Consider the following 22,332-nt stretch of genomic DNA (forward strand, 5'->3'; position numbering starts at 1 on the left):
AAAATTTTGGCCACAACTGTCCCAAAAGTGAGAGCAACAAGTTGATAAAATGTTTTATGTACTATTCTTTAATAAATTTGTGTTCGTCAATAAGTTTTAAATTTCATATAATATTCTTTTAGCGTTCAAAAGTTATGACTATATAAAGTTTGAACCCTCTTCCCTCCCCCCTCCCTTCAATTTGAGAGGGTTACAAGTTTTATTTGGTCATAACTTTTGAACAATAAAAGATGATCGCATGAAATTTAAAGTTTATTGATGAATTCAAACTTGTTAATAAATAGTACATAAAATATTTTATCTACTTGTTGTCTCACACTTGCAAAATTTTTGGGCTTTTTTTTCCCGGTAACAATCACCGCAATTTTTTGCAACGCATCTTTGTTTGACATAAGCATAAATATATTAATGTTTAGAGTTTATTACATGTCTGGAAGTTAGTTTGGAATTTCCCAAGGGCAGGCTGCTTTCCAATTTGAATGTAGCACACTTCTGATTGATTACTTGTTTAAAAAAACACAAGTATCAATTGCCATCAAATAGAAAAGATACCAAAGCGAAATTATGACCAGCATAAAATAGTTTGCCCTGCATTAAAGTTTGCAAGGAAAACTGTGGATCATTTATGATGAGTCTTATTTCACTATTATTATAATGAGTCTTATCTCAAACATAAAAAAAAATGCTGGATACATCCAGAAGCGATTTTACGAATAAAATAAGGGTAGGGGTGAATACTCAAAAAGTACCGACTGGCTTCTAAAATAAAAAAAAAAGGTCCTCAAAATTAGTGGAACACCCCTCTCTCCTCTAAAGACACGCCCCTGGTACTGATCTTAAGGTCAAAACTTTTTCAAGCGTTTGGATATAAATTTTATTTAATATTACTTAACAATACTTTATGATGTATATATAATGTTAAACTGATATTCCAAAATATTGTATAATATTTACAGTAGTACTACTACTGTAATTTTAAATAGCAACTTTGTACTACTACTAGTAGTACAAAGTTGCTATTTAAAATTGTATAATATTTACAAAGAGTAGTACAAAGTTGCTACTTAAAATTTTTAAATTTGGTAAAGTATATAAGATATAGATTTTTAAACTTGGTAAAGTATATAAGATATAGATATATATACTTTGGTAAAGTATATAAGATATAGATAATCTATATAATTTATATAGATATGTATCAATATAAAATGTATCAATCAGTTTTATTGCGGACAATGTGAAATTCGAAAATATCTTTGATGCGATTCCAAATAAGTCCGCTAACGATATTTCGAAAAGAATGATTTAGATGTTTAAAACTCATGTTATTTTTTTTATGGAGTTTGTGAAAAACTCCTTTGATGCTTCTGAAGAATGGAATTTTGCAGATTTTTCTTATTTTTCTGAGACTCAAATAGCTGATAAAAATAACATTAAAAAATTAAATGGTTTTATTACCGACGTTAACGAGTTATGTGCAAACTCAAAAGAAATAAAGGAGCTATCTTCTAGTATCTTTACTACTGCTGAGAAAAAAATAGACAATTCTTTTTCTGGTTGTAGTACAAATCTAATTAGTAACGGAAATCAATGCTCAATTTTTAATTTGAGGCAGATGTTAAAAGAGTGTTTTTTATTGCCATTTAATACATCAAATGGAGAAAATGTTAATCAATGTATAGAACCAAGGTATGGCGCCATCAATTTCTATTAAAATTAAATTTTGTATTTAAAATAAGCTAAGTAATATTCGAAAAATATTTATTCAATACTTTTTTATTAATAACAATTGTTATTTTATGAAAATATTTACTAATTGGGTGTCATTTAATTTTATATAACTTTTTAAATATTTGAGGAATTTTTAGTTTGAATTTAATGTACTTTTTTAAATAATTAAAAATAATTTTTGCTCCGTTAAAAAATTGAAAATACCAATAAAATTTTTCATCTTATAACATTCGACTAAGCAATAAAAGCCTTCACTTTTTGAATGAATGTACAAAGACTTTTAAGCATGCTTTACAGCTTCTTGTTATTTTTTAAAAATATTGACTTAAGGCCTTTAAGTCAATATTTTATATATATTTTTATATGTTTATATAATTTTTATAAATGTTTTAGTAAAACCCCTTAATAAGGGGTTTTTAAAACCCCTTAATAAGGGGTTTTAATAAATAAAGACTCATGAAGTCTAATAAAATAATTCATGACCAAAATTAGTTTATAGTTTTTAACCTTGCTTTTGGCAGTTGAATTAATCTTGCTTTTGGTAGTGTGAGAGGATGTAGGTTCTACCTCTGCAGAGGTACTGCAGAGGTAGAACTGACTTCTGATGATAATAATCAAATGGACATCTAATATATGAAATAAATATTATATATAATGAAGGAGAATGCATTTTTAAAATTAACTACACAAACATACAAGATCATACCCTCTCATGAGTCCCCATGCTATTTTTGAATAATTTTTCTAGGCCTTCGCGCTCTATTTGCAATCGAATATACTTAACGTCTAAAATTTTGCATTGCACCTGTATAAAAGAAATTTATTCAGAAATATATAGGTCAAGACATTCTATATCTTCACACATCTATGTCATACAATACACTCTTTTCCAAACTTGTCACACAATGCACTCTTTTCTGAATCACCAATAATTTTACAAAATTGATGAAACCGCACTGCACTCAATCAGTTTTACAATCATATTTTGTAATTAAACACCTAATAATAGCACACATTTCTTGCTGTTTGAGGAGGTTTTTTTCATTGGAGGAGTTTAGAGATATGCATTCTAATTCAAAAAAAATTTTAATAAAAGCTAATCATCACAGCTGTAGATTAGCAATGTCTTCAAATTGGTTTCCTAATAAACACAAAGTTTCTGCTGTTTTAGAACATTCAACGCTTTTAGCCACCTACAATTCATTCGTTCTCATATTCTTGTTATGCGACAAAGATGAATCAGCTTGGTAATCTAAAATCTTACACTCTTTTAACAATAACTTATTTAGTTCTAACACAACTCCTAACATAATATGCGAAAAAGGTGGCACTACATTATCTAAAGTTATTATTGGGAAAATCATTAGAGCAATAATTGAATTATGAAACTTATCTAGAGCTCTTAAGTTTCCACCTTGTCTTTTTTCACGCAAGTTTTCATAGTAATCATCTTCCAGAGGTTGTATTTTCTTCCTTAAGATGTTAAATTTGCAGGTTTCTGAAGCATACAAACATGGCTTCTTAGAGAATTCAACTCAACTAGGTCTGTAGAACTAGGGAAGTTTGCAGCTGAACCCTGGTGTCCCAGAACATTATTGATGATATGATAATCTCCACCTATGAACAACCTGACTAATTTGCCTTTTAGCTTAAAATCGAATGACTGAAGTATTTTAATCTTGTTGGCATAATGCCCAAGATAGTCTGAACCCTGATATTAACAAAAATAATGAACATCATATACAGGGCCTGATGATTTAGAATTGATAACTTCAAAATGGAATTTCATACACTTCCCACCCTTATCCCCAACAAAAAGGAGCCATATCTCTTTGCCAAAACTAACATCAGAGTTGAGATGGCTACAAACGTAAAGACTATTAGAAACCTCTTCAATATAAGTTGTTAATTTCTTGACCATCAGTACAGATACTATATGTTATTTACTGACTTGCATTGTCTGCATTTCTTTTTCTTGACTTGTCTTGGGCTCAGATAGGAGAATCCTTGCACCATGATTACACAGAATACATCTTAGCCTACAGAATTCAGCCTTAGGCATCCTTAATTGGCTCTGCAGCTCTAGAGTATCATAAACACTTAACTGCCTAATTAAACCTAACTTATTTGCAACACAACAAAATATTGACTTTTTACAAGTCATAGAATCACAAAATAACATAGACAAATCACTTTCGAAATCTGAACAAGCTAATACTCGAAGGGATATAAAAGCAAGATTGTCTAGCTGCTGCTTGCCTACCTAACTTAAAAAAAGGTTTACCATGTCCTAACTTAATGTTAGTATATTTTTTACCAACTATTGACTTTTTAACTGATATAGTCTGTGGATTACTTAACTTAAATCCACAGAAAAATTTAGAGGAACCAATGTTGTCATAGTCTAAATAAAAATCAACAACAACTAAACCTTTATCATCTCTAACAAAACATTTGCAAATTTGGCAACTGTTTTTGCTTATTTCACTGATTTTTGCAATATTTTTTTCCAGTTAAATTTTTTCTAGCAATCATACATTTTTGACATGAGCAGATGCAAATTTATGTTGTGCTGTTTTTCATTTTTTTTTTTTAAGTTGGAACTGCTCCTCCTGTTTTAGCTTGATACTCTTAGTCTCTTATTCAGAAATAAATGAGTTACAATGTAGAGAGCCCTATTTTCAGAATTTAAATCTGTATATTCAGCTTACAACTTAAATACCTGCATTTTAAGTTTCTCTGTTTGCTCCACATTTGTTTTATTTTTAGAAGTTAATTAATCAATTTGACTCAGTAGCTCCATACTTCTATTTAAAGTAAAAAAGTCATCTACGTCTGCTGATTTAAAATAGCTGAAGGTACATAAAATAATTTCTTTATTTCATTTGCATATAATGTTGAAATTTCAAAATATTACATTTTGCATTTAAAAATGTAATATAGCTTAAAACTAACTAGAGTTGTTGTAAAACATGACATTTTTGAAAACATATTTGATGACATAGCTAAAGGTTCATAAAATAATTTTTTTATTTCATTTGCATAAAAGGTTGAAATTTCAATAACTTACGTATCCATCAAAAATATTACGTTTTGCATTTAAAAATGATAAATTAAAAAATATAAATGCTTTAAAAACAGACTTTTAAAAAAAAAATTGCCAGGGTGATGTAGGAATCAGATTGAATGGACATTCATAGCTAGGTCTTCCAAATTTCAACTATTTATACTTTTTTGTTGTTAATAAACTCATGATGCTAGCTTTTGAGTGAAACAGCTGTGTACTGAAAAATGAACTTAGCTGAATTTCAATAAATTAATCTTTTCAAAACTGCAAAAAATTAAATAAAATATCACAATTTTTTAAAAACAAAAAACTTTTAGTTATGAAAATTAAATAAATTTTAAATTATTTTAGATTTGTTTTAGTTCTTTAGATTATTCTAGACACAATGTTTCTGCTGTATTAGAAAATGCAAAGCTTTTAGCAGCCTACATTTTACTCTTTCTCACATCTTCACTATTATATAATATTCCTTTTGATTTAGATTGAATTAGATAACATTTCTTTAGCATTTCTGTTAATGCTGTTCTTAACATAATATGCAAAACAGGAAACACTACATTTTTTTAAGTTATTACTTAAAAAATTACAGCAGAAATAATTAAATGATGAAACATAACAGGAGATCTTAAGTTTCCACCATGTTTGTCTTCACACAAGTTTGAATTGTAAGTCTCTTCTAGAAATTGTATTGTATAGAAGTTTTATTGTTGCATTGTGTATAACATTAGCTCTTTCAATTAAATGAGAGTGTAAATTCAATTACACGAGAGGTAAAAGGAAAGTAGTGTATTTTTTATTGGTTTGAATCTTACTCATTAAAAGTTGTTTTCTCTTCACTAAAAATAGCTGTTTAAGAAAAATTAAAGATTGTTAAAATCTTTTTTTTTGACTTTTTAATGTCACCTAAAAGTTAAAATCGTCACATTAGTTAAACTATTTTCCATATATTAATTACCATTAATATAATGGAAAAGTTGTTTAACAACCATTATATTTTATTAAAAATGGAAGTATTTTAAATTTTATCATTTTTCTAAAAACCGGATAAATAATAAATATAATGATAAACGTTTTTAATCCTTGATAGAATTTTATGTAATATATTTATGTTTTTTATATTTTATTCTCTTCATTTCTTTATATTTTTTTTTTCATGTGAAGTGTACATTGATATACTGGTATAATATTTTTGACTTTTTTTTATGTCCTATCCTTTATTTACTTTTATGAAATATAATAGCTTTTTTTTTTAATAAAATAACTGTTTATTTTTTAGAACTTTTTTATTGAAAAAGTAATGTGCACTTTACTGCATAAAGTAACTTTTTTGACTTACTTTTTAGGTGTATTGAGTCCCCACTTTATTTTTCATTAAATTGTGAACTTCACGACCCAGTTAAATCTTGTGAAACACAATATTATAAAGTTGCTGTAAAAAGTTTGGTTTCTAACTTGCAATCATCGGTATGCTTGTGTTAAAAAATAAAAGTTTAAAAAATTCAGTAAAGTTTTGAAGGATTATTTTGTGTTTTTTACAATTTTCATTGTTTTTAGAGTGGAAATGTGTCTTGGGTAAAAGACCTTAAATTAAAAAAATATGGAGTTTTTAATTCAATCTTTGATTTTCATTCCTACAATGTTCAGCACTTTCGTAACCATAAAGTTTGTGATAAAGAAGTAAATATGGATGAAAGTTCTCCTAATATATGTAATGAAGAAAATATTTGCTTTGCCAAAGCTGTTTGTAATGAAAGTAACAAGTTTAAAGAACTATCAAAGGGTAATTTTTCATATTTATAAGCCAGAGAGTGCCATATATGAAAACAAAGTTTTCATACTTTACAATGCATATATGAGGGCTAAAGCAAAAGCTTTAGCCCTCCTTCTTGTCCACACTTCCCTAAAATGGTTTACGGGAGCAATTTATGGCTCTCATTAAAAATGCAATCATTTTTAAAATAAAAATAAACTAATTTCATAATAAACTTTAATGCATTTTTAAAGACATGGTTGTTGCAACAAAAAAACAAAGTAATAATAAAAAATAAAAAAGAGCGCTGATTTAAATGTAAATGTTTTGATTAGATTGGACTAACTGATGAATATTGAAATTTTACACTCTTAATTATATTGATAAAATATAAATTTAACTTATAAAAATAAAATTATTACACTAAATTATTGCATAATAATTTTTAATTTATGTAATGAATTATATATTTTATATACTAATTTCTTTCATATATTATTCACTTTTATTCTAGAATTTTTAATTGTTGTAAAAATTTTTAAAATGTCTGCGTTCTATAACAATAAGAAAATATAAAACTTTTTTTATAAGCAGTAAAAACAACACTTTAAACATCTTCGCTTCCAACAAGGTTGCAAGCAAAAACAAACTGAGTTTGTTTGATTAGAGTTGGAAGTTACTGAAAGAGAAAAGATAAAGATTGTAGAGCAAGATAACGATTGACAGGCGACTTGAAGAATTGCAAATTATATAAATCTGGAAAGCAAGATGAAGGAAGCAAATTCCAAAAGACTGATGTTTGAGGAAAAAAACTTGAGCAATAAGAGTTTTTGGAGCACTTAAGAACAGTCACAGAAAAAGAACTTAATTGAATGACAAGTAACACAAGAATAAATTTTAGTAGATGGCACAAGAGGCGCTAGCTCTTTAATGCAGTGCCCATTATAGTATTTGTAGAAAAGAGAAAGAGAAGCAACATTACGATGATGTGATAATGGTTGGAGGTTGGCTGCAAGAGCAGGTCCAACTATGTTTACAATGCGTTTTTGCACCTTAGGGGTCATCCATAAATGATATCAGTAAACATAGAGGGGGGGGGGGGGGAAGGCGAGGGAGTGCTGAAAAGTTTGACACTAATTGATAATAAGGGAGATGGGGTGTTGATGCCAAAATGATGTCAGTTTAAATTATTTTTTTAGTTTTAATGAGCAGATTTTAACAGTATTTACATCTACTAAATGGTATAGAAATGATGTTTTGTTTGTGGTGAAATTATTATTAATGCGGGGAATTTGATATTATATTTTATTAAATTATTTATAATATAATATTATAAATTAATACAATAAGTTTTCCAGAGACATTAAATAAATAACAACTACTAACGAAAAATAAAAATTACTATCGTTTTATTAATATATTACCATTTGACTGCAAATCAAATTATGTTAGAAATGTTAAACGCTAATTTCTCACTAGCGGGTTGAAGAAACTCTTTTAAAAAGCTTGCGCTAACGATGAGCAAAATCATTATTCTGATTGTGATGTAAACAATACTAATAAATCAATATTTAAATATGGATAAAACCGCATTACTTAACTTATTGAAGGTCTCGAATGGAAATGCTCATCCCGATAAAAAAAGGCTAATATCCAGAAAGAAGTCCATAGTATATGGAATTCATTAAAAGAAGAGAAACTGGTGCATAAGGATCTTGAATCAAGAGTAATGTATTTAATCAATTTATTTAATGAAAGGCAATGAAGTTCAATTATCATTTTGGGCCAATACTCCAAAACAGTCTGCCCCCACGTATACTCTACTTGAATTTGACAAGAATTTCTCACAGTTTGTTGAGCCCACCAATGAGCAATCTGTTATTGATGATCAACAAAGTGCATTAACTTTGAGTTTCACGAGACCACGAAAAATAAAAAAAATGCAAGAACAGTGGCTCAAGATCGACTCAATTCTGAGATTGTAACTTTGAGTTGTGAAGTTGCTGGACTGAAGACTAGAAAGAGAAGTGGATTCATTCCTGAAGCTGAAGAGGATGATTTGAAGAAGAAAAAGAAGAAACTAGCTCATCTATGTAAAGAACTGGCCAAAAAAAGTATGATCAAGCTCAACAGAAGAAAACTAGAGAACTGAAAAAAGCTAGAATGGAGGAAAATTGCTTGGAGCATCCAGAAGTCAAAGAAAAACTAAAAATCAGAAAGAAACCTGGTTGACCGTCATTAGAAGTAGATCAACCTCTTCTTTTGAAGGCGATTATGGATATTGCTCTCCATGGTTTGTCCGCTGATGAAAGACGTCAGTCAGAGGTTCTTCGGGTAATGATAGCTTAGCTAGGTTTGTTAATATTGTATTTGTTAGAATTTTACTCTTAATTAGTACTTGCACTATTGTCAATATCCTTGAAATGTTAACAACTAATTTCAAGATTTGATTTGAATATAATTTATGAAATAAGTCCCGTTTTCTGTAAAAAAGTTAATTATATCCAAATACATTTCTTTATTATTTAGAACATTAAAACTCTAGACGAATTGACAACCGAGATGAACAAAATTGGGTTTGCAATCAGCAAGAGCGTCCTCTATACTTGTCTACTTCCGAGAAGTTATGGAACATTAGAAGGCAAAAGGCACGTTAAAACAGTCCTTGTTAGATTGATCAATCCTCAGAATGAATCTCATTTAAAACATGTTGATGGACTCTTTTGCAGTTCAACTATAAAATATGTGGAAGAAGTTTGTTCTATTTTAGGGCCAGATGAAGTGTATTTCATTAGCCAAGACAACAAGGCTAGAGTACAAATTGGAATCACAGCAGCCAAAAAACAGGTGCTGTTGTTGATGTATTTGGGGTACCGGGTAACTCTCCCGGACCACGACTGGGTCGTGGCTGCTAAACACAAGCTTATACCATCTGTATATGTTGGAATTACGATCAAAAAAGATGGTCTCGGAAAAACAGATGCTGTCACTTATTCTGGACCTACCTACATTGCTGTTCCATCAGGAAAACACGCATCCTGGACCGCCTTCGCTGGTGGATTAGAATTTCAGAGGCTCTTGGATATCAAAGAATTTGACTCTATTTCCAGAGATCCTCAAACTAATATCGTTAAGTCTATCGTTGTGTTTAGCATCGATGGAGGAGCCGACAAAAATCCCAGATACCAGAAAGTAATTGAAATCAGGATTTACCATTCTTGAAGAATAACCTTGGCGCTCTTTTCATCATGACGAACAGTCCAGGCCGCAGTGCATTCAACAGAGCTGAGCGACAGATGGCACCTCTAAGTAAAGAATTATCTGGAGTGATTTTTCTGCGCAAACATTACGGAACTCATCTTGATTCTCAAGGTAATTACATTGTCAAAAGTTAATTTGTAAAAATATTGAGTTTGACAAAGGGGGGAGGGGGAGTCGAAAAATAGAGAAAAAACACTGACATCATTTATGGATGACCCCTTATCTAAAAGAGAAAGGGCATCATTAGAAGATCCGTCCTATATATGGCAACAGTATTCCATACAAGGACAGATTTGAGATTTATAGAGATAGAGAATAGAATCCGAAGTAAGAAAGTGTCAAGCTCGATAAAGAGATGCAACCTTAGCGGATGCTAATTTTGCAATGTATTTGATATAAGGTTTCCAAGAAAGATCAGAAGTAAGAGTTATTCCTAGAAGATGGAGAGTAGATGACTCATTGAGTACATTACCGTTCATAGATATAGGAAGATCTAAATTATTGCGATAACGATTGGCTGAAAAAAATTGAGTTTTATTTGAATTGAAGTTCACCAGCCACTGTGAGCCCCATGTTGTAGCAGAAGTGAGATCCTTTTCAAACTCAAATACCCCTTCCAACCAATCAGAGAGTGTTAACTTCTTATCATGACAAGAATAAATAGTAGTATCATGAGCGAACAATGCCACCTTAGATGTGAGAATATCTGGAAGATCAATAATGTAAATTAAAAAGAGTGTAGGGCCAAGGATAGAACCTTGAGGAACTCCTGAAGTTACAGAATAAGAAGAAGAGAGATGTTCATCAAGGACAACTTTTATACTACGGTTGGAAAGGAAGGATTCAATAATATTGAAGATGTTGCCAGATACACCACAAGAAAAGAACTTATGGAGAAGACCAGTGTGCCAAACTTTATCAAAAGCTTTAGAAATGTCAAGAGCAATGACCTTAACCTCTCCACCTTTTTTTAATGTACGTTAAAACCTATCGGTTATTACTGTTAGCAAATCAGCTGTAGAACGAGAAAATTAAAATCCATATTGGTGATCAGAAAGTAAGTAATTAGATTCAAGATGAGAGATTAAGTGTTTGTTAATTAAAGATTCAAAAACTTTGCTTATGATAGGAAGAAGACTAATGGGATGGTAGTTAGACAAGTTAGATGGTTTTCCAGAATTTTTGAAAATAGGGATAACAAATGCCGCTTTCCAGCAGGCTGGAAAACAAAACTCTGATAAGCACTTGTTAAATAGTTTTGCAAGTATAGATGACAGCTCCAGAGAACACTTCTACAAGACTATAACAGGTATGTTGTCCGGGCGACACGCTGTAGAAGAGTCTAAGCAGGAATTCGTTTTAGATACAAAAGCTGGAGTGATATGAATGTCAAGCAATTGATCAACTTGTTTGACGGCTATATCAGATAGAACACAATCAGTGGAATCAAGAGATGATATTGATGAAAAGTTCTTAGCAAACAATTCAGCTTTATCTTTAAATGAGGTGACGAAGTCTGAACCATACAAGAGAGGTGGAATTACAGATTTGCTCTTATTACTATATATTTACTATATATATTTACTATATATATTACTATATTATTACTTAATACTATAAAAGATTTTCTAGAAGTCACGAGAGCCTAATTTTTGTGATGAAATACAAGATTTCATGACCTGAGATTAGCAGGCTTTGGCGTTAGACAAAACCTTTTTACAATGGTTACTAGCAGTAATAAACAGACGTCTGTTTTCTGGAGAATTGTTTTGCTGATAGATATGAAAGTAATGGTTTCGATTGCCAATTGCTGCAGCACAATGTGAGGAAAACCATGAAGAAGAATGACGCTTGACCTGGAATTGTCATAAGGGAATAAAAGATTCCATGCCAGCCTGAATCCACGAAGTTATGTAAGAAACGTATTTTTCAGCAGGAAGATGAAAGATTTCTACCCAAGGGCCATGACAAAGAAAATTACGGAAAGAGTCCCAGTCAGCTTTAAGGTAGTTGTAAGAGGTACGATGATAGGGGATTCAGATGATGAAGAAGAGTGAGATAATAGTTTTAAAGAGATCAAACCGTGATCAGAAGGATGAATGTGGAAAAATTGAGCACTGACTAGGATCAGAAACAAGACATAAGTCAAGTAGAGAAGGTAAATGATTTGGGTTGTCTGGAAAGCGAGTTGGAAAGTTGGCTATTTGAGTTAGAGATTGAGAAAGGCAAAAGCTATGGGCTTTAATGCCTGCAGAGTCACTGACACTAGAGCCAAGCCATTCAGTGTGGTGAGCATTAAAGTCACCGATAACGACAATATTAGCTGATGGATAATGAGAGAGGGCTTGGTCAATATGATCAGAAATAGCATCAAAAAGAGTGCAGTCTTTAGACGAAGGAAACAGATTTAGAACAAAAAGAAAGGCATAGAGTGAAGTGATGCTAAATGAAAGCACTTAAAAGAATAGTCTGTGGATTTAGTTTCCCGACAAATGGGTGAATTCTTACGAATGTAAATGCACAGACCAAGCATGTGACTATTGGAGTCTTTACTAATTAAAGTAAGATAACCATCAACACTAATATCACAAGATGAAACAGCTGAACTCAAATTAGTCTCACAAAGAGCAAGTAGGTCTGGTGAACTTTGCAAGAGATAAGACTCAACAGATGAAAAGTTACTTTGAAGACCACAAATATTAGTGAATGATAGGTTTAGAGAACTTGGCAATAACGATGTTTTTGTACTTTATTCATTTTAAAATCAGATTGAAGAACTTGACTCAAAGCATAGATAGTACTCAGTACACTGTTTAATAGCCCAAGCAATTGCCTCATTACTATTAATAAACCCTAAGCTATAACAAATGGCTCCAAAAGCCTTATCAATGCACACCAAAAGTATGAATAGGGAAGCCATCCATGCGCAACATGGCTCTGTTAATACTATGCGATTGTTATTAATTATGCACTGTTTGTTTATGATTATTAATAATTATGATCGTTTTACAATATGTATATTTTTGTATGTTTTATAATACAACAATCATAATTATGATTAATAATAATTATGATTGTTAATAATTATGCATCGTTAACAATTATGCGATTGATAGTTTTTTATTTATTATAAAAACACATATTTATAATAAAAAACAATTAAATATTAAAATTTAAGACACATTTAAAAGAAACTTTGAAAAAAACCCATGCATTTATAAGACTTTAAAAGAAACCATGCTAAAATGTGATTACTTCCCTCAATAGTGTTACTTTTAATGTTTTAGCATGGTTTTTGCATGCGTTAACAAAAAAGCATGCGAAGTTTTACTTTAAATGAATGCATTTGTAATTGGTTTAAAAGAAACCATGCCTAAACGTTAGAGTTGCTTTTTTCTACAGCATGCTTTTTTTTTTTAATTTTCTTATTTTTTTTAAAGTAATGTTTATTAATGTTTATTTGCATATTAAAAACACTTTTAAAAGTCTTGAAAAGAATTTTTAAATTTTGGTAAAAATAAGAATTTTTAAATTTTGGTAAAAACTTATTAACTAGAATAAAAATTATTTGAAAATAAAACTTCCTTATATGACATATATCTCTTAAATTAAACGCTCGTCATTAAATAAAAATACGAATGTCGGTGTTCATTAAAAAAAAATAATTTGTCACGTCCTGGACTTGTAACAAGTATAAAACCAAAATTTTGTATTTAATAAGCAACTTTTTAAATGAATAAACAGATAGCTTGCAAAAACCAAAAGCTCTCGTAAGAAAATGTTTAAAGGTGCAACTTGCATGGCTTGCCATGTTCGTTTTAGAGTTTAGTTTGGCAGGAGTAAATGAGTGTGAGAGCTTTTCTCAGCTCTCACACTCATTTACTCCTGCCGATGCCTGTATACCTGACATCTGTACACCTTGACACTACATAACTGATACCTTAAAACCATACCTGACATCAATACACTCTGACACTACATACATTTGTTATTGGACTCAATATATTGTGGATTTTGTATACTTTTGATTTTGAGCGTAGTGTTTTGTGGGTTTTGTATATATTTGATGTTGAACTCAGTATTTATATTTAGAGTTAGAGTTGAAATCGTTTTATGATCTTCATTCGTTAATCGAATCACTAACATCTCAAGTAAAAATCAATTCAGAAATATTGCTACAAGAGTTAACTATTAGAGAACAACTTTCAAGACATAATGAACTACAAAATACTTTTATTGCTACATATATGAATGTAGAAAGAAAGATAGCTGAAATTAACAAATCAAGAAAGAAAAAAAATCGATTTGTATTTATAAAATATGCAGATGAACAAAATAAGGTTTTATTTTAATTATTGTTATTAGTTATTAAATAAAATAAATAAAACTTCAAATATAAATTTTAAATAGAATTATTGTTAACTCTGAGAATAACCCCGTTATTTTTAGTGGTTGAATTGGAGTTCAGATTAAAACTCTAAGTTTTAGTTTGCTGCTTTTGCAAGCATTCCTGTAGTTACTTTAGGTTAAAGTGAAAAGGTTTGGGAGCAAGTTTTATGTAAATTAGATTATTAATGAAATTGTTATTAAAATATTTTTTTAATCATTTAAACTTAATAATTTTTAATACCAATTAACCAGTAGATATTGCAGTATTAGGCCCATTAAAACATTGTAAACAGGATTAATAATATTTTTCTATAGATAATTTGTATATAAAAAACAAATTTTGATTATTGAACAAATTTAGCGATAGACACAATTAAATTTATGTCATCAAGATAAACCAAAAAATTAGCTTAAATTTTATTTTCTATATATACTTAAATATAGGGCATTTTTAAAAAATCACGCGCAGAAACTCGTAAGTATTTTGTTTATTATTTTCATAATAAAAAAACTGGCGATCTCCAATTTACTCACATTTAATTCTAATCTATATAAACATTTTGTAAACAAAAAATGGTAAACAATTACATTAGTGATGTTATCAAAGAATGAATAAAGTTTGAATCGGAATCACGCACAGAACAGAAAAACACAAATTTTAGTTACTAGATAAATAAGCTTTAATTCCTTGGAAAATTTTGGTTTCAGCAGTGTAATTTTTTTTTTTGAATAATTTTTTAGAATTAGTAATAATTTTCCAAAAGTTACAGGATTGCACTATAAATCATCAAGTCACGCCATTCATTAAAATGCATTTCATGAATGATCACTCAGGGAAGTTGTGAATTTGTCGGTTTCATGTAGTTATTTTTATGAAAATAAAGTGCTTGTGAATATTTCAAGTGAAATTTTATATATATACAACTCATATATAATATATTTTCAATGAGAAATTAAGTACCAAAAACTATAAAACACAAAAAACCATCATCATCGCCAAGTTCTCTAAACCTATCATTCACTAATATTCGTGGTCTTCGAAGTAACTTTTCTTCTGTTGAGTCTTATCTCTTGCAAAGTTCACCAGACCTACTTGCTCTTTGTGAGACTAATTTGAGTTAAGCTGTCTCAACCTGCAATCTTAGTGTTGATGGTTATCTTCCTTTAATTCATAAAGACTCTAATAGATACATGCTTGGCCTGGGCATTTACATTTGTAAGAATTCACCCATTTGTCGTGAAACTAGGTTTGAATCCACAGACTATTCTTTCATGTGCTTTTGTTTAGCACCTATTTCACTCTATTGCTTTTCTATTTGTTCTATATGGCTCTCCTTCATATCAAGACTGCACTCTTTTTGATGTTATTTCTGATCATATTGACGAAGCCCTCTCTCTTTATCCATCAGCCTATATTATTGTTGTCGGTGACTTGAATGACCATCACACTGAATGATTTGGCTCTAATGTCAGTAACTCTGCAGGCATCAAAGCCCACAACTTTTGCCTTTCTCAATCCCTAACTCAAATAGTCAACTTTCCAACTCGCTTTCCTGACAACCCGAATCATTTACCTTCTCTACTCGATTTATTTATTGTTTCTGACCCTAGTCAGCGCTCAGTTTCTCCACATTCACTCTTAGATGCTTCTGATCACAGTTTGATCTCTCTAAAACTAATATCTCATTCTTCTTCATCACCTGAATCCCCCTATTATTGTACCTCTTACAACTATTGTAAAGCCGACTGGGATTCTTTCCGTGATTTTCTTCGTGAATTTCTACCCTTGGGTAGAAATCTTTTGTCTTCCTGTCAACAAATGAGCATCTTACATAACTTCGTGGATTCAGGCTGGCATGGAATTTTTTGTTCCCTCTTGACGATTCCAGGTCAAGCCTCACTCTCCTTCATGGTTTTCCTCACACTGTGCTGCTGCGATTACCAATCGAAACAGTTACTTCCATATTTATCAGCAAAACAATTCTCCAGAAAACAGACATCTGTTTATTACTGCTAGAAACCATTTTAAAAAGGTTTCTAGCAGTAATAAACAGACAAAATTGTCCAATGCCAAAGCCCGCTATTCTCAGGTCATGAAATCTCGTATCTCATCTCAAAAATTAGGCTCTCGTGACTTCTTGAGAATCTTTAATAGTATTAATAATAAGGGCAAATCTGTAATTCCACCTCTCTTGTATGGTTCAGACTTTGTCACCTCGCCTAAAGACAAAGCTGAATTGTTTGCTAAGAACTTTTCATCAATATTATCTCTTGATTCCACTAGTTGCGTTCTACCTGATATTGCCAACAAACAGGTTGATCCATTGCTTGACATTCGTATCACTCCAGCTTCTGTATCTAAAGTGATTTCTGTAAGACAATAACATACCTGTTATTGTCTTACATAAGTGTTCTCCGGATCTGTCGTCTATACTCTCAAAACTATTCAACAAGTGCTCATCAGAGTCTTGTTTTCCAGCCTGCTGGAAAGCGGCATCTGTTATCCCTATTTTCAAAGATTCTAGAGAGCAATCTGGTTCGTCTAACTACTGTCCCATTAGTCTTCTTCCTATAATAAGCTAGGTTTTTGAATCTTTAATTAACAAACACCTAATTTCTCATCTTGAATCTAATAACTTACTTTCTGACATTCAATATGGATTTCGATCTTCTTGTTCTACAGCTGATTTGCTAACAGTAATAGCAGATAGGTTTTATCTTGCATTAGATAAAGGTGGAGAGGTTAAGGCCATTTGACATTTCAAAAGCTTTTGATAAAGTTTGGCATGCTGGTCTTCTCCATAAGCTTTTTTCTTATGGTGTATCTGGCAACATTTTTAAGATTATTGAATCCTTCCATTCCAATCATAGTATAAAAGTTGTCCTCGATGGACAGCACTTTTCTTCTTATTCTGTAACATCAGGAGTTCCTCAAGGTTTTATCCTTGGCCCTATACTCTTTTTAATTTACATTAACGATCTTCCAGATATTCTCACATATAAGGCGGCATTGTTTGCTGATGATACTACCATTAATTCTTGTCGTGATAAGAAAGCAACACTCTCTGATTGCTTGGAGGGGGCATTTGAGCTTGAAAAAGATCTCACTTCTGCTACAGCATGGGGCTCACAGTGGTTGGTGAACTTCAATACAGATAAGACTCAATTTTTTTCAGCCAATCGTTATCGCAATAGTTTAGATCTTCTTATATTTATGAACGGTAATGTACTTGATGACTCATCTACTCTTCATCTTTTAGGATTAACTCTTACTTCCAATCTTTCTTAGAAACCATATATCAAATCAGTTGCAAAATTAGCATCTGCTAAGATTGCATCTCTTTATCGAGCTCATCACTTTCTTACTTCGGATTCTATTCTCTATTTCTATAAATCTCAAATCCGGCCTTGTATGGAATATTGTTGCCATATCTGGGGCGGATCTTCTAATGATGCCCTTTCTCTTTTAGACAAGGTGCAAAAACGCATTGTAAACATAGTTGGACCTGCTCTTGCAGCCAACCTCCAACCATTATCACATCGTCAAAATGTTGCTTCTCTTTCTCTCTTCTACAAATACTATAATGGGCACTGCTCTAAAGAGCTAGCGTCTCTTGTGCTATCAACTAAAATTCATTCTCGTGTTACTCGTCATTCAATTAAGTCCCATCCAAAAACGCTTATTTGTCTAGTTTTATTCCTCGAAGGTCAGCTCTTTGGAATTCACTCCCTTCATCTTGCTTTCCTGATTTATATAATTTGCAATCCTTTAACTCGTCCGTCAATCGTTATCTTGCTCTACAATCTTCATCTTTTCTCTTTCAATAATTTCCAACTTTAATTAGTGGCTGCTTGCAGCTTTGTTAGAAGCGAAGATGTTTTTAAAAAAAATAAAAAAAATAATGTGCTCTTGACTTTTTTGTCTGTTGAAGTATTATTGCCTTATCAAAACAAACTCAAATTAGACAACAGGATTACTTTACCTTAATTACTAATATTTTAATCTAAATACTAATTTAAATAGAAGGTTTATAGGAGTAGAGAAAGGAGTCAAGAAAAAATGTAGTGTCAGAGTATCAAAGTCAGGTATAGTTTTAAGGTATCAGTTAGGTAGTGTCAAGGTGTATAGATGTCAGGTATACAGGCCTCAGAGTAAATAAATGCAAGAGCTGAGATTAGATGGTTTAGTAGTAGAGAAGATGTGAAGACGTGTCAACAAAATTTCCATTATTATTATTATTATTAATATTAGCAGTAAACAATTAGGTTTGACTTGGGTTAAAATTTTAATATTAAAAATTGGCTGTCTGTTCTAAGTAATCAGCAAATAGAGTCACTTTAACCAATCAGCAAATAGACTCACTTTAGAGGTAAGATCATCAGCAAGATAATGTAGATAAAGAAAAACAAGGCTAAGGATGAAACCTCATAGAGAGGGAATCAATTTTTCTCTCCTGATTTATATAATTTGCAATCCTTTAACTCGTCCGTCAATCGTTATCTTGCTCTACAATCTTCATCTTTTCTCTTTCAATAATTTCCAACTTTAATTAGTGGCTGCTTGCAGCTTTGTTAGAAGCGAAGATGTTTTTAAAAAAAATAAAAAAAATAATGTGCTCTTGACTTTTTTGTCTGTTGAAGTATTATTGCCTTATCAAAACAAACTCAAATTAGACAACAGGATTATTTTACCTTAATTACTAATATTTTAATCTAAATACTAATTTAAATAGAAGGTTTATAGGAGTAGAGAAAGGAGTCAAGAAAAAATGTAGTGTCAGAGTATCAAAGTCAGGTATAGTTTTAAGGTATCAGTTAGGTAGTGTCAAGGTGTATAGATGTCAGGTATACAGGCCTCAGAGTAAATAAATGCAAGAGCTGAGATTAGATGGTTTAGTAGTAGAGAAGATGTGAAGACGTGTCAACAAAATTTCCATTATTATTATTATTATTAATATTAGCAGTAAACAATTAGGTTTGACTTGGGTTAAAATTTTAATATTAAAAATTGGCTGTCTGTTCTAAGTAATCAGCAAATAGAGTCACTTTAACCAATCAGCAAATAGACTCACTTTAGAGGTAAGATCATCAGCAAGATAATGTAGATAAAGAAAAACAAGGCTAAGGATGAAACCTCATAGAGAGGGAATCAATTTTTCTCTCCTGATTTATATAATTTGCAATCCTTTAACTCGTCCGTCAATCGTTATCTTGCTCTACAATCTTCATCTTTTCTCTTTCAATAATTTCCAACTTTAATTAGTGGCTGCTTGCAGCTTTGTTAGAAGCGAAGATGTTTTTAAAAAAAATAAAAAAAATAATGTGCTCTTGACTTTTTTGTCTGTTGAAGTATTATTGCCTTATCAAAACAAACTCAAATTAGACAACAGGATTACTTTACCTTAATTACTAATATTTTAATCTAAATACTAATTTAAATAGAAGGTTTATAGGAGTAGAGAAAGGAGTCAAGAAAAAATGTAGTGTCAGAGTATCAAAGTCAGGTATAGTTTTAAGGTATCAGTTAGGTAGTGTCAAGGTGTATAGATGTCAGGTATACAGGCCTCAGAGTAAATAAATGCAAGAGCTGAGATTAGATGGTTTAGTAGTAGAGAAGATGTGAAGACGTGTCAACAAAATTTCCATTATTATTATTATTATTAATATTAGCAGTAAACAATTAGGTTTGACTTGGGTTAAAATTTTAATATTAAAAATTGGCTGTCTGTTCTAAGTAATCAGCAAATAGAGTCACTTTAACCAATCAGCAAATAGACTCACTTTAGAGGTAAGATCATCAGCAAGATAATGTAGATAAAGAAAAACAAGGCTAAGGATGAAACCTCATAGAGAGGAAATCAATTTTTCTCTCTAGATGACTTTACTCATGAGATTTATTATATGAAAGTGAAAATCTATTTTCATCCTAAGTAGAAAACAATGTAACACAAATTTAAATTTATGCCAAATTATTAGATGAAGAAGAGGTGTGACGCTAGAGATGAAGAAGAGGTGCGACGCTAGAGATGAAGAAGAGGTGCGAGGCTAGAGATGAAGAAGAGGTGCGACGCTAGAGATGAAGAAGAGGTGCAAGGCTAGAGATGAAGAAGAGGTGTGACGCTAGAGATGAAGAAGAGGTGTGACGCTAGAGATGAAGAAGAGGTGTGACGCTAGAGATGAAGAAGAGGTGCGACGCTAGAGATGAAGAAGAGGTGCGAGGCTAGAGATGAAGAAGAGGTGTGAGGCTAATCAACAGAAGTTTTCTGCTCTAAAGTTTTTGCCTAGGAGGCTTTTTACAAAAGACTATCTAAATGCAGTTAACGTATGCTCAAGTTGTGTATTTTTATTGAGATACCATCTCTAGTCTTTACTTTATTAAGTACCCCAAGGCAAGGGATGTGAAAAGTCAGAGTTGACTTTTCTTAGTCTTTTTTTAGAAACCATGCATATTACTCATAGAAACCATATATGTTACTTGTAGAAACCATGCATGTTACTTGTAAAAACCATGAATGTTACTTGTAAAAACCATGCATGTTACTTGTAGAAACCATGCAAGTTACTTGTAGAAATAGTAAAATAATGATTTATTGTGTAAAGAATAAATCAATCTCTTTTAATTTTTGAATTTAGTAATTTATCTTTTGTTATTATTTTAGTATTAAATAATTTTAAACATGTGTATTTATTAGAATGGAGATATTTCAATACCTTACTTAAAAAATGAAGGAGGACCTACATCTTCGAGCTTACTTCTTATGACCAAAGGTAATTTGTAGTCAATATTTATCATTTATTCTATTTTTATAAGGGTGTCCCAAAATAGAAGTTTTTCACATAGGTAAAAGATTTGAAACAAATTGTCATTATATACCAAAGGTATGTAATCTATAAAATACCTTTTTATTAAGGTGTAATACCTTAAATAAAAGGTATTTACTAAATTTTAACCTTGCATAATAAGATTCAGTATAAAAGTATATACCAGCAGGTATCTAATTTTATCTGTGGGTAAAGGAATAATGAAACATAAAGCTTGGTATTTTATTACTGAAGTAGAAAAACCTATTTCACACAATCTTCTGTAGTTTGTTCTGACTTTGAAAAAAGTGTTTTGGATAATGGTGGTTTCTATTTATATGTTAGATCTATGCAATCTGATGCATGTAAGCGCTGTTTTCAAAAATGTTGCAATTTAATCTGTCCAAAAAGTTATTATATAAAGAAGATTTATATATAAATATATTTAAAAAAAATTGATATATAGAGATATATAATATTATATAAACAGCTACATTGTTACATTGCATCTTCATTCTATACTTGAAAAATGTCAGACCAATATTTGTTAAATAGGTCTTTTTTTAGTGTCTTAATCATTCATGAAAGTGCACAAACCAATAGATGTGTCAACAACATAAAATCCACATAATATGCTAATCGAAAGCATGGCTACTAAGTTGAATTTATTTATTATGGGCGTCAGTGTTGGATGGAATTCATTTATTACAGGCACCAATGTTGAATGGAATTGTCTCAGCACAAACAGCAAAAATATTGTTCTGATTATAAAAATCATCCAATACATTTTTATTTTTTTTACCCTTTGTCTGAATATCAGTCTGAATCAGAATATCATTACTATTTTTAGGACTATTTCATTACTATTGTCAGACTAAAATTCATTTTATTACTATTTTCAGAAGCTGAGATTTTTTCCCTTGATGTCTGAATTTTTTTTTTTTATGAGTTACTGTTTAAAAAAAAAGTTTTCAAAATTATGACCTGATCCTTCAGCTGAAAGAATTATTTAATGTTTTTAAGTCTGTTTTGATAAGAAAAATATATTTTTCTGAGAGAAGTGTAACCTGAGATTAAAAAAACTAGCATAATTTAGGTGTTTACTAATTTAAAAACTATTAAAATGAAAACTATCTATTTATTGCTTAAAAGTTGATAAGCTCTTACTTTTTAAATTCTATTTTTGTTGTCCATTTTTTCTTAAACCTTTCAATCTTTTCTCTTATATTTCAATTTTTCGACAGGAGTTATTTAGATAGTTACCCTGCACCAGATGAGTTATCCTTCTTTTTGTATGAAACAACTAATATCAAATTTTTTGACTTATGCATAT

At 30.7% G+C, this 22,332-nt stretch overlaps 1 protein-coding gene across 1 annotated transcript in view; it reads left to right on the forward strand.

Moving 5' to 3' along the window:
• Nucleotides 1–1,261: 1,261 nt before the first annotated feature.
• The window catches only part of LOC101240117 (uncharacterized), a 55,768-nt gene continuing 34,697 nt past the window's right edge, over nt 1,262–22,332 (forward strand). The window contains exons 1-5 of the mRNA XM_065806318.1: nt 1,262–1,689; nt 6,142–6,262; nt 6,353–6,578; nt 13,902–14,149; nt 20,891–20,966. Of these exons, the coding sequence (XP_065662390.1) occupies nt 1,310–1,689; nt 6,142–6,262; nt 6,353–6,578; nt 13,902–14,149; nt 20,891–20,966 (1,051 nt within the window). The 5' untranslated portion in view covers nt 1,262–1,309. The remainder of the gene's footprint in view (nt 1,690–6,141; nt 6,263–6,352; nt 6,579–13,901; nt 14,150–20,890; nt 20,967–22,332) is intronic.

Source organism: Hydra vulgaris, chromosome 09 (genome assembly GCF_038396675.1).
Source record: "Hydra vulgaris chromosome 09, alternate assembly HydraT2T_AEP".
Taxonomy (NCBI): domain Eukaryota; kingdom Metazoa; phylum Cnidaria; class Hydrozoa; order Anthoathecata; family Hydridae; genus Hydra; species Hydra vulgaris.